Raw genomic sequence first — 13,600 nt, 5'->3', positions numbered from 1 at the left:
GATTCATTTGTGTATCCCACAGTCCCACCCCACAAGTCAGGGATGTGTGTTCTATGACAAGTGGTCAGCAGGCGGTGCTGTTGCCACACAGCTGAACCCTAGACACCCCGAGGCATGCAGCAGCTAGAGCCCTTTCCCTTTATGGTTTAGCTTTATGTGACTCATGTAAATAGGATGGCAAATGGTCATTCATAATTAATTATCTGTTCCCTTTCCGGGATTAAAGAGATAAGTGAGGAACAGATGCAAGCAAACAAGTGTACACCACTTCTATACCAGCAGCTCATACAGAGACCATTTACTGCTGCAATACACACGTATCAGATTATGGGGATTATTTTAATGCCACAGTGACATGGCCAGGATACCCCTAAACTACATAATTACTGTACTCATTACATATTTCTGATTCAACACAGACATGCAACATGGACACACCAGTATACACCGCACTACAACATGGAGAGACCAGTATACACAGATATGCAATAAGGAGACTCCAGTGCACACAGATATACAACATGGAGAGACCAGTATACACAGATATGCAATAAGGAGACTCCAGTGCACACAGATATACAACATGGAGAGACCAGTATACACAGATATGCAATAAGGAGACACCAGTGAATACAGATATACAACATGGAGACAGGAGAAAGCACAGATATGCAACAAGACACAAGTATGCCCAGACATACAACATGGAGACACCAGTATACACAGATATGCAATAAAGAGACACCAGCGCACACGTATATGCAATAAGGAAATACCAGTGAATACAGATATACAACATGAGACACCAGTACACACAGACATACAATATAGAGACTCCAGTACACATAAATAAGAAACAGTGACACTAGTATACACAGATATGCAACATGGAGACACCAGCATACACAGATATGCAACATGGAGACACTTGTATGCACAGATATGCAACATGAAGAAACCTGTTTAAACAGATAAGCAATAAGGAGATACCAGCGCACAAAAGTAAGCAATAAGGAGACACCAGTGAATACAGATATACAACATGGGAGATACGAGGATTCACAGATATGCAACATGGAGACACCAGTACACATAAACATGAAACACAGACACTAGTATATACACATACTGTATATGCAACTGGAGACACCAGTATGATAAGCAATAAAACAAGTACTGCACACATAGATATTACAACATGGAGACACCAGCACACACAAATAAGCAATAGAGATACCAGTACACACAGATATACAACATGAAGACACCTGTAGACATAGACCAGATATGCAACATGGAGACACCCGTATACTGTACACAGTTATGCAGGATGACTGTACAGTCCATCCTGAGTTTCTGTATGGGATCAGTGTCGTCGTATAGTGCACATGCAACGTAGACAGCATCGATCAAGCCGCTGTCACCGTGCAGAAATAAGCTTCATTTCTGCAGCACACATCACTCATTCACCGAGATTCTGCCTCCGCCCCTCCCTCATCTGGATTGGCGGAGCATCAGACGTCAGAAAAAAATGCACGTGCGTCATTGCATTTCGATTGGCCGAATTCATGTCAATCATCTCTCTAGAAAGTCCGAGAGCTTCCTGGAACGTCGGCGCTCACTACTGTATTATAATTATAATCAGGTTTAATGCAGGGGGGTTCTAGAACTGTGTCCACTGGCTGCGCGGTCCTACTGCCCCCCGCCCGCACAGTGATGCTTGCTGATGTCCTGCTGTGTGCGTAGTGTACTAGTGGTACTGTAGTCGGTCCATCGGCCCCCGCAGCACCAGAGGGGCCAGCATTAACTCTAGTCTGTCTGCTGCTTAAGGCTTCATAGGGACTGCCCCAGCCTCCCAGCCATTACCCCGCCGCTTGTCCGCGCAGCTACACATATACACTCATTGCACTCTGCGGGCAGAGACTGCGCGGAACTGCCGTCTGGGAAAATACTTTTCCCTATTTACAGAGGAAAGTATCCTCCGTGACGCAGACGCCCTGGACCAGGCCCTGCCTTCACTGGGGGAGCCCCGGGGCAAACAGGGGTAACCCCGGCCGGAGAGTCCTCAGTCAGTGCAGCCACAGCTGCTGCTATACACACTCCGTGCAACAACGTCAACTAGTCGCAGGCAGCAGCAGCGGCAGCCCTAGTGACGGAGACAGGGGAGAGAGCTGCCCGGGCAGATCGCGGCTAGGCTAATGAGGGGGCGTGCCGGGGCGGGCACCAGCGCCCCATATATAAAGTAGATAGAGGCAAGCGCAGCATAGGAAAGCTCCAGAGACAGCGGCTGTCACACGTGGTGATACTGTGTCCTGCCCCGGCTACAGGCAGCTGTCAGCGGACCCTGGGGATGCGGCGTGTCTGTGGCTCACACCAGGGAAGAGTGCTGCTGTAGTGAGTGCGGGCTCGGCTGTGAGCGATAGCGGGTGCTGGGGGTGCGCACTTTGCTGTCTCTGCTCCGTGTAGCGGATTAGTGCAGTGCCCGGCTCGGTGTAGCTGCAGCATCGCACCATGGCAGACGATGAGCAAGAAGGAGGCAGCGTCACTGGCACTGTATGCCCGGGCTGCGATAGCAGTAATTACAATGTCCTGAGCTGGGAGCAAGTGCAGCGTCTGGACGCCATCCTCACCGAGACCATCCCCATCCACGGCCGCGGCAACTTCCCTACGCTGGAGATGAAGCCCGGGCAGATCGTGAAGGCGGTACGGTGCCGGCTGGAGGAGAGGAACATCACCGTCCGAGATGTCCGGCTGAACGGCTCGGCGGCCAGTCACGTCCTGCATGAGGACAGCGGGCTGGGCTACAAGGACCTGGACCTCATCTTCTGCGCAGACCTGCGGGGAGAGGCCGAGTTCCAGACGGTGAAAGAAGTGGTGCTGGACTGCCTGCTGGACTTCTTACCCGAAGGAGTTAACAAGGAGAAGATATCCCCGCTCACCCTAAAGGTAAGTAATAAGGACGCCCCTGCCGTGCCCATTACCCCGGGGGGATCATTAGCCGCAGGGCACATACCCCCTCCCTGCCCTCTGGGCTGGTGACTTACTGTACATGTCTTTACATCTCCTGAGCCCTATTACAGTGAGCTCCATGTACTTTCTCTGTATAAGGGGGGCTCATCTCTACCATACAAAGTCCTTACACTGGAGCCATTGGAAATCACTTGTAGCTTACACATATTGCTTATGTTCTTGGCTTTCTGTCAAAATGTAGCTTCTAAGCTTCCTATGATCCTCCATCCCTGTTACTGCTTATTGCAGCCTGTCTGGTATTGTTTCTAGATGTGAGCTGGGGTTCTAGCAACTACGGGGTCTGAAACTTGTCGCCATGCTTTTGTGACTGACTGGTTTTATGTTTATTTTTCCCATTGCAGGAAGCATATGTGCAGAAAATGGTGAAGGTGTGCAATGATAACGACCGATGGAGTCTGATTTCACTATCCAATAACCATGGCAAAAATGTGGAACTTAAATTTGTGGATTTTTTAAGGAGGCAGTTTGAATTCAGTGTTGATTCCTTTCAGATTAAACTGGATTCTCTATTGCTTTTTTACGAGTGCTCAGAGAACCCAATGACTGAAACTTTCCACCCCACCATTATTGGTGAGAGTGTGTATGGGGATTTCCAAAAAGCCTTTGACCACCTTTGTCACAAGACCATTGCCACCCGGAACCCTGAGGAGATCCGTGGAGGTGGCCTTCTAAAGTACTGCAACCTCTTGGTAAGAGGCTTTAGGGCAGCCTCAGAATCAGAAATGAAGTCCCAGCAGAGGTACATGTGTTCTAGGTTTTTCATTGACTTTTCAGACATTGGAGAGCAGCAAAGAAAGCTGGAGTCCTACTTGCAGAACCACTTTGTGGGTTTAGAAGATCGCAAATATGACTATCTCATGACTCTACATGGTGTGGTCAATGAAAGTACAGTATGTCTCATGGGACATGAAAGAAGGCAGACTCTGAGCCTTATCACCATGCTAGCCATTCGAGTACTGGCTGAACAAAACATTATTCCCAACGTGGCTAATGTAACTTGCTACTATCAGCCTGCCCCATATGTAGCAGATGCCAATTTTAGCAATTATTATATTGCCCAGGTTCAACCTGTCTTTACATGCCAGCAACATACATACTCCACTTGGTTACCCTGTAATTAAGATTGACAACGATTTCTGTGAGTAAAGCGTTCCCTAAATAGAAAAATGGGAATACCCAGTTATATAATAAGGTGTGAGGTTTTTTTTTTTACAAATGACGATCTGCTCCTGGTTTCAATCTTCGTGAAGCTTGTAGATCATATAGAATTCACGAGAGCATGATCAAAATGATAAGCTCCTGATTAATTGGGTTCAGTCCCAGAGCACAAAGCAGCCTGTCATTTAAAGCTAACGTAACCTTCTGCATTGCAAAGAAGGAATGCTTAATGTAAGTACAGGTTAGCAGTTTCTGCTCACTTGACATTTAAATAGGAAGAAGTTGGCTAGTCAAATGGATTTTTGCAAAAGGGAGTAAATGCCTTTTACTTCTGAATTTCCTATATATGTAGCAATGTGTGAAGGAAAATACATTGGATATTAGACTGAGAATTTGAATTTTAAGAAAGTTCTTGAGTCGTTTAGAATGTATAACCTGCCTGCTTGCATAGAAAGCTTTCCCAGACATGACTTACTGCTAGTAGGGGTGGTACAGTGCTGATAATTATGAGGGCTCATTCACAAGTGTTTAGTAAGTGGTTAAAAACGTATAGAAAACAAGTGCACTATAGTGATGCATTTTATCACGTGCTGCGCTTTTACCAGTACAATCTCTTGTACTGGTAACGTGCATAAAAAGTAACGTGCTCTAATACTTTACAGTGCAATAATGGTAATATCACCGTTGACTCTTGGAGTCCTACTTCAATGCACTTTTCATCCATTTATCCATTTATTAACATAAGAAAATAACAAAGCAGTGGACAAGTGAATGAGCCCTAAATCTTCTGAAATATATATATAATTATTTTCAGATTTTGCATGAATCACATTTTACAAATGTGACCATGCTTAGGGTTAGTAGCAAACATAACGCTTGTGGACCAAAGATTTCTTGAATACCCAAAATGAAAGCGGAAGATAAACAGTTGTGTACTTCTTTATTTACTGTATCAAAGTGCCTGTGTCCTTCAGAAAATTAAGATTAAGATGTGATTAAACCGCACATTTTCTTTTATCAGGGATTCTAGATAAAACAAAACAAAAAATAAATCCTGAACTTGTGATGAGCAGAAAATGCCATATTTTTAATTGGCAAAAACTTGTATACAGTTTATTTGTGAAATGTTTGCATATTAAAAGTGTGTGTTTCTGCATACACAGATTTATTGAAATAAGATTTAGGTAAATGTAGCACTTAGATTGTTTATATAACGAACTGTGTTGAACAGTTTACAATAGGATTCAAAGTATAATGGCTTTGCAAAGAGTTTTGAGCTCGTACCTGGGAATTCTGTGAAATCAACACTTATGGGTAACTTTTTTTTTTTTTCCTTGTTCCCCTTTTAAGAACATAAAATACAAAGACAAGGGAGTCTATAATTGTTTATCAGATATTTTGAAATCTACGCATGTGATAAGTTTATTTTAGAATTATAATATATGTGAGCACATTGAAGTTTTAACACCAAACATTTGAAATCGCGAAGTCTTTTGAAATCCATTTACACCAAACAGAATTTTAGTGGATCTAAAGACTTATGTATGTTTTCAATGGATGCATGTTGCCATAGTAAGACCACTAGAGGTATTTAATGTGAAATGAAGCTGAATTGCACGGTTACTTTAGTTCAGTATGTTTTGTCTTTTCCTTAAATTTTACTAATACAACTTAGATATTTTGGGTTTACAAGATTTGTACTGTAACTTTTATTTAAATTACCGATTAGAATCCATTTTTTGCTTTATCCTCTTGTCAAGAGCCATAATTAAACCTTTATTGTCCCCATTTAATATTACTTTTACAATTATTTTTGAATATTGCATACACCGCAGCTATTGGTGGTTTCTTTGTATAACATTATTAGTCCTCTCACTATAGTCTAGGGGGGCAGCAGGACTTTGACAAGTCATTGTCCCCACAGCATGATAAAGTAACATCCCCTTTCTACTTTTCTGATTTATTATCTTGGCCTTTGATTGCTTTCACAGTCTGTTCCATCCACCTGATGTGTAGAGACATGACTGAAAGATTTAATATGTGTATTAATTTATTGTTTCACAGCTTCTGGTGCTTACTTGCACATTTTCTTACGTATAGAACTATGCAGACACCTCCCTATTAGACCTTCTTTTCTCCAGATGTGGAATATTTAGACAATGTCTTCATTATAAATCACTGTGGAAATATAGTCAATATGGAAGCTAGTAGACCTAATGTTAGCATATTTGCAGAAGTATTCAAGTCTGATTAACTGAGTCTTCATCCTAGTGACCTTTAATTTCCAACAACACAGCATAAAATGCTAATCAAAATATAGGTTGTTGTATGTTACTGGAGGAGTTTAATCTTGATAGCCAGCAGTCTGTTAAAATGGTAGTGCCAAATAACATGCCTATTTCCAGTAGAGTAAAATAAGTTTATGCTGACAGCACATATAGTGTGTGTGTGTGTGTGTGTGTGTGTGTGTGTGTGTATGTATATATATATATATATATATATATATTTACACCACTGCATTACATTTTATTTAATACTAGCAGTTAAATGGTTAAGGTTAACTTTGGCCCCCAAGGCTTCTATTGAGGCCAGTTGCTCAGATTGGAATCCTGTCCTCCTTCAGTAACTTCAGAAAATTGCTAGATTGAGTGTCTACTTTTTTTTTTTCATACAGTCATAAAAGGCTGTTTTAGCAGGAATCTGATTTGTTTACTGTAGCACCATTCCTGTGAATTTAGCAGGATCTGTTAAAGCTATTGCACTGCCACTCTGTTTACACGGAAGTTTCTGGCCTTTTCTCTGACTGCTCCTGTCTTGTGTTTGGTCAATGGAGAGCCTTCCTTGATTAATAGCAAAGAGAAATGTATGATTCCCATGTCTCATTGCTCCAGACAGTAAATCAGAATTGAGATGTGCTTGTCTAAATCGGAACAGTATCCATAGATATATTCACATGGCTTATGAGCTGAATTGAAGGGGATGGCTGGGGAAATAGGATCAGCTGGTGATGGGGTATGACTATTCTTACCACAACTATTTGCATTGCACAAATAATTCATCTTAGTTAAAGGTGTTGAAACACAGTTCTGCCACAAATACCACCTATTGACAATAAGAAGCTACTTCATAAGACATGTTTCTGTATAGCTTTATTATAGAGTATCTCCTTGAGATTTAATTTTCCTGCCTTTTTTTTTTTTTTCCCCCTTAGAAATTCAACTAGCTGCAACTAATTTTAAACAGTCATGTCACAGATGTACTTTCTATATTCAGTTTAGTTTCAACACGCTTTATTCATAATAGTCTCTGACTACATTTTTATGCAGTATTCTGTACAGCCATTTCTTGCAGTAATTATGGAAATGACTCGTCTGTCATCCAGCTTATTGGAACTGAGAATTTGCAGGAGAGACAAAGCTCCCTTTGAAATACATGACTCCTTAAACACCAGCCATTGGACAGCTTGTATGGTGGATGGATTTATTGCTAATCTATGTTGAGATAAAGCTACTAACACAAATGTGATGAAACATCAGAACTCTTTCAAGCCAAACCGTTGTATGTTGCACAAAAATGCATGGGGGAGGGGGGCAGTGTCAAATTTGTACTTTTCTTAATATTTTTGCTTTATACACTGATGCTTTTCCATTACATACATCTATTTTATTCAGATTTTGGAATGATTCATGTAAAATGCTTTGTACATGACTTGTATTATGTTGATGACTTTGCCAATTAAAAAAAAAAAAATACAATGGAGAGAAAATTAAACAGAAAAATATTTTCTTTGAATATTTAATTGTAAACCTAAATGTTTCAGAGCTAAATCTGCAAAAGCAGAAATATATTTTACCTATATATAACTGTGGCTTTTATTTGCAAAATGGGGATAAACCGAAATCCTGAGGTTGTGTACAGTATAAGATAAAAATGCTGGAAACAAATATAACCATCTTGGCTGTAGAAAATTGACAGCATTTCAGAAGTCTGTGCTCATTTTGCTTTCAGCCTTCCTCTGTCTGTGCAGTGTGCCTCCTTACTGCTAATCTGCTCCTTGCTTTGCTTTGGATGCTAATTTGAGTTAAATACAGACACCCCCACAAAAAAAAAAAAAAAAATATCATGCTGATGACATACATTCTTGCAGAAAAGGATTGTAAATTTTGTTTACAGCATCCAATATTTGGATTTGTTTTGTAAATAAAAGTTATTTTTTTCTATTGATTTGCGTAGTATGTCTTTGGTTGAATATGTTATGGATGAGTGCAAAATAGTAGAAATTCACTGGTTCTGAGAATAGTCTGGTTCATCCGCTTCCACATGGGAGCTCAAAAAAAAAAAAAAAAGCCTAATCCTTATTTTCTTTTTTCCAGCCAAATGTGTGCAGTCAGCTAGGAAAGGGCCTAGATGAAACATGCCAAAAATACTTGGCTCTTCACCCACTTAGCAAAGTTGATAACCTAAAAGCAACACCTATAATTGAATATATTAGGATATGTGAATTGGGGGAGGGGTTATCAAGATAAGAATTGTACATTGATTTAATACCTCAGTCTGAGTCGAATGTTATAACAATGATTTACACACTACATGGTCTGTCTTAGCTATATATATATATATATATATATATATATATATATATATATATATATATATATATACATACACTGCTCAAAAAAATAAAGGGAACACTAAAATAACACACCCTAGATCTGAATGAATGAAATATTCTTATTAAATACTTTGTTCTTGACATAGTTGAATGTGCTGACAACAAAATCACACAAAAATTATCAATGGAAATCAAAGTTATTAACCCATGGAGGTCTGGATTTGGAGTCACCCTCAAAATTAAAGTGGAAAAACATACTACAGGCTGATCCAACTTTGATGTAATGTCCTTAAAACAAGTCAAAATGAGGCTCAGTAGTGTCTGTGGCCTCCTCGTGCCTGTATGACCTCCCTACAACGCCTGGGCATGCTCCTGATGAGGTGGTGGATGGTCTCCTGAGGGATCTCCTCCCAGACCTGGACTAAAGCATCCGCCCACTCCTGGACAGTCTGTGGTGCAACGTGGCATTGGTTGATGGAGTGAAACATGATGTCCCAGATGTGCTCAATTGGATTCAGGTCTGGGGAACGGGTGGGCCAGTCCATAGCATCAATGCCTTCGTCTTGCAGGAACTGCTGACACACTCCAGCCACATGAGGTCTAGCATTGTCTTGCATTAGGAGGAACCCAGGGCCAACCGCACCAGCATATGGTCTCACAAGGGGTCTGAGGATCTCATCTCAGTACCTAATGGCAGTCAGGCTACCTCTGGCGAGCACATGGAGGGTTGTGCGGCCCCCCAAAGAAATGCCACCCCACACCATTACTGATCCACTGCCAAACCGGTCATGCTGGAGGATGTTGCAGGCAGCAGAACGTTCTCCTTGGCGTCTCCAGACTCTGTCACGTCTGTCACATGTGCTCAGTGAGAACCTGCTTTCATCTGTGAAGAGCACAGGGTGTCAGTGGTGAATTTGCCAATCTTGGTGTTCTCTGGCAAATGCCAAACGTCCTGCACGGTGTTGGGCTGTGAGCACAACCCCCACCTGTGGGCGTCGGGCCCTCAAACCACCCTCATGGAGTCTGTTTCTGATCGTCTGAGTAGACACATGCACATTTGTAGCTTGCTGGAGGTCATTTTGCAGGGCTCTGGCAGTGCTCCTCCTGTTCCTCCTTGCACAAAGGCGGAGGTAGCGGTCCTGCTGCTAGGTTGTTGCCCTCCTACGGCCTCCTCCACGTCTCCTGATGTACTGGCCTGTCTCCTGGTAGCGCCTCCATGCTCTGGACACTACGCTGACAGACACAGCAAACCTTCTTGCCACAGCTCGCATTGATGTGCCATCCTGGATGAGCTGCACTACCTGAGCCACTTGTGTGGGTTGTAGGGAGGTCATACAGGCACATGGAGGCCACAGACACTATTGAGCCTCATTTTGACTTGTTTTAAGGACATTACATCAAAGTTGGATCAGCCTGTAGTGTGTTTTTCCACTTTAATTTTGAGGGTGACTCCAAATCCAGACCTCCATGGGTTAATAAATTTGATTTCCATTGATAATTTTTGTGTCATTTTGTTGTCAGCACATTCAACTATGTAAAGAACAAAGTATTTAATAAGAATATTTCATTCATTCAGATCTAGGATGTGTTATTTTAGTGTTCCCTTTATTTTTTTGAGCAGTGTATATATAAAAAAAAAATTTTTTTGGAATTGTACTTTATTAGTAGAAATTATATATCTTTTAAACATTTGTGTATGGCAGTGGTTCCCAGACTTTTTTGAAGCATGACAAACTAGAATATTAGAATTTTTTCACAGCAGCCCTAGGCCAAAAGTTATTTTATTGTGAAATTCGGAAAAAAAACATTAAGTAAATTTTGTTCATCATTCGTCTCGGTTATGTGGTGAGGAACAGAATCTGCTTTGGTTTGTCCATGTTTTATGATGGGAAGCCAGAAGCACTGGTTTTGCCTATTACAGTGGTTCCCAAACTGTGTGCCTAGTCACCCTGGGGTGCCGCTACACACTTGCAGGGCAGTTTTGCTTGGTGATCCAGGATCACATTTTTTTTTATTTATGGTCAAAGTGATCGGCAAAACCTGGCTGGTGGCTGCCAGTCATAGAATATGTGGGCACTCATAACCACTAGGGTGCCATGATATAAGAAAGTTTTTGAGCCATTGACATATTTCATTGTCCATAAATAAATCTAATTGGTCCTGGTCCACCAACCGGAAAGCTATTCAATATCTCATTTATATTTTAAGACTTGAGCTTGTTCTACAATTGCTCACATTTCTTCATGTATTTGCAAAAATTTTATCACAACTAAAAGAACACTATTGCCAGGCAAAGCAATATACATACTCTGTGTACAAGGGCCTGTGAGCAGTAGATTATATTACTATTTTGAAGAATTAAATCTCAGTCTTGTTCAGCCGCTTTATAAATATGGAGAAACAAAATACTTTGGGGGAATTCAATAGTTTTTTCGGCGCAGCCTACTCCCGACGGAGCAATTCAATTGTTGCTCCGATTGGACGCGCATACCACAGGCGCCCATTACTTCTGCTCGCCCCCACCTGAGGGGGCAAGCAGAAATGTGAAAAGTCTGGCTTTCACATTTTTCTTGTCGCACCCAATACTTTAGACAGGTTTAGCCGCTTGCATGGTTAAACCTAATACTTTTGGGCGTGATGAGCAATAAACAATGGATGCCCAGCACGGACAAACATTTGCATATAAAGGGACGAGCGATATGCCATGACAAGGCAAAAAAACATTTGAATTGCCCCTTTTGTGTCATAGACCTATATTAACAACATACAACTTTAAAAAATTTGTTGAGGTTGGTACAAACAGTACGATGTGTACCCACTGATGTGTCGGACGCTCCTCGGCCCGACATATCGGGCGGTTGTACACACAGAGCGATTCAGTGCACGACCACTGCTATGCCAGACCCCCCACATAGCGCTGCATGGGATTGGCAGCCGCTCCCCTGATCTTTTGAACATGCAGTAAGATCAGGGGAAGCGACAGACGAGCCCACGGGAGAGCGCCATGTACGATATCGTGCATATACATGGAACGATTGGTCGTCCGATCGATCGAGAACAACCTCGATTGTTGGACAAATCGTTCCGTGTATGTATGCACATTTAGGAAAGCAAAGCTGTTTCATGTATTCATCCTGGCTATGATGAAAGATAATTTTGCAGCATGTCCTTTCTAAGTGCTTGTAGGCTGCCAGTCACTGGAATTTTGTATCACAAGTTAAAACAGCTTGTTATCAGTGTTTGGTTTGGTGTATTAAACTCACAAATAGTGAGGCCAATATTGGGATCCTGGGATTCTGGCCCAAAAATGTGGGGATTTGAATTCACGGGATTAGTTTACGCATGCGCAGTTTTTCCGGGTGGTGCTGAGAACTTCAGCACTTGCCTCAGACACTGGACGGCCTGGATGGCAGCGGGGTACAACTTAGCCAGGCAGCGAAAGACACACTGACCGCGCTGGCGGCATTTTAAATATAGCGCGGGAAGCGGCCGCAGCAGCAGCTCCTGATTGGCTGCCGAACTGCATGTTCTGACTGACTGGCGGCCAGCTCTACATTTTAATGCTGCCAGCGCTGTCGGTGTGTCCATGGCTGGCGTCAAATAGTAAGCACACTCCTGAGTCCCTACATCCACCCACCATCATTGCTTTCTACTTCCACCCTCCCTCACTGATCCCTGCACCATTTCTCCTTTCTCCCTACACACAGCATTCCTCCCTGCTCCCTACACCCACTCTCCCTCGCTGCTCCCTCCCTGCACCCACCATTCCTTTCTGTTCCCTACACCCTTCCTTACTGCCCTCCACGTCCACTCTCCCTGCTCCCTACACCGATTCATACTGCAACCCAAGGAATTTAGCGTTTTCCAATCCCGTGATTTAAAAAGTGGCCCGGGATTGGCCTCCCCACTCACAAATAATGTGTATCAACATTGTTACACATGTGCATCGTGAAGAAATGATAACTTAACCTACATAAAATATTATTCATTACATCATCTATGACTGGCGTTATGATAAATATATTTTATGGTGCTTTTTTTCAATTTGTTAGGCCTATAAAAGCTGGTGTAACTTGTTTTCTTGGGTTTGTCAGAGACAAGTGCCTAGGACATAACAAATTAAAGCATTAGTAATTAAACTTTATCACTAAATACTTCACTACTAATATTAATAACATCTGTCTACACATCAAAGAACTTGTTAATCAACTTTGTAAATATTTTGTAGACTAGGCGGATACTTGTGAGACATGTTACCTACAATTTAAAATTAATTGCTTATAAAACATTACATTACATTTAGTTAAACAGAATAAATAAATTCAGGGTATTTTAACTTTTATGCTGAATGTTCTACATCTGCAAGATACACAAATCGGGTCATAATTCCACAGGTTTATTTTTTCTTTTCTAGTGTGCAATTTAATGAATCTGCAAATTGACTACAAGCTATGCAGATTTATGGTCAGTCTAACTAAGTTATAAAGTCTAGGTGTTTCCATTAGAAGCCAATGGTGGTCCATATTTGATGAGTTGCTTGCTATTTACTGTATACCCCATTTACACCGCAATAAATTTCCAAGGTTTTTGCTTGTGAACAAGCAGCAACCTGGGATATAAGGGGTCATTCCGAGTTGATCGTAGCTGTGCTAAATTTAGTACAGCTACGATCATCAACTCAGACATGCGGGGGGATGCCCAGCACAATGCTAGTCCGCCCCGCATGTCAGTGCCCCCCCTGCAGAAGTGCAAAGGCATCGCACAGCGACGATGCCTTTGCACTTCAAGAGTAGCTCCCGG

At 42.0% G+C, this 13,600-nt stretch overlaps 1 protein-coding gene and 1 long non-coding RNA gene across 2 annotated transcripts in view; one reads left to right on the top strand and one right to left on the bottom strand.

Annotated features, from left to right (window-relative positions):
• Positions 1-1,415, bottom strand: part of LOC134911477 (uncharacterized) — a 47,146-nt gene extending 45,731 nt beyond the window's left edge. The window contains exon 1 of the long non-coding RNA XR_010176608.1: positions 1,318-1,415. This is a non-coding gene — a long non-coding RNA (uncharacterized LOC134911477). The remainder of the gene's footprint in view (positions 1-1,317) is intronic.
• A 403-nt stretch (positions 1,416-1,818) lies between these two features.
• TENT5A (terminal nucleotidyltransferase 5A) lies at positions 1,819-8,412 on the top strand. Its single transcript, XM_063916883.1, has 2 exons — positions 1,819-2,946; positions 3,372-8,412. Exons 1-2 carry the CDS (start codon positions 2,512-2,514, stop codon positions 4,149-4,151), a joined length of 1,215 nt encoding a protein of 404 aa, XP_063772953.1. The 5' UTR covers positions 1,819-2,511; the 3' UTR covers positions 4,152-8,412.
• Positions 8,413-13,600: the final 5,188 nt, after the last annotated feature.

Source organism: Pseudophryne corroboree, chromosome 4, assembly GCF_028390025.1.
Source record: "Pseudophryne corroboree isolate aPseCor3 chromosome 4, aPseCor3.hap2, whole genome shotgun sequence".
NCBI lineage: Eukaryota > Metazoa > Chordata > Amphibia > Anura > Myobatrachidae > Pseudophryne > Pseudophryne corroboree.
The sequence above is the reverse complement of the archived record's forward strand: the minus strand, read 5'-3'. Positions and strand labels throughout refer to the sequence as shown.

What these genes read in the sequence shown, in the direction of transcription:
- TENT5A (XM_063916883.1), top strand. Translation starts at nt 2,512, where the DNA reads ATGGCAGACGATGAGCAAGAAGGAGGCAGCGTCACTGGCACTGTATGC. An exon ending in TATCCCCGCTCACCCTAAAG is followed by an intron (nt 2,947 to 3,371) that starts GTAAGTAATAAG and finishes TTCCCATTGCAG; the next exon opens with GAAGCATATGTGCAGAAAAT.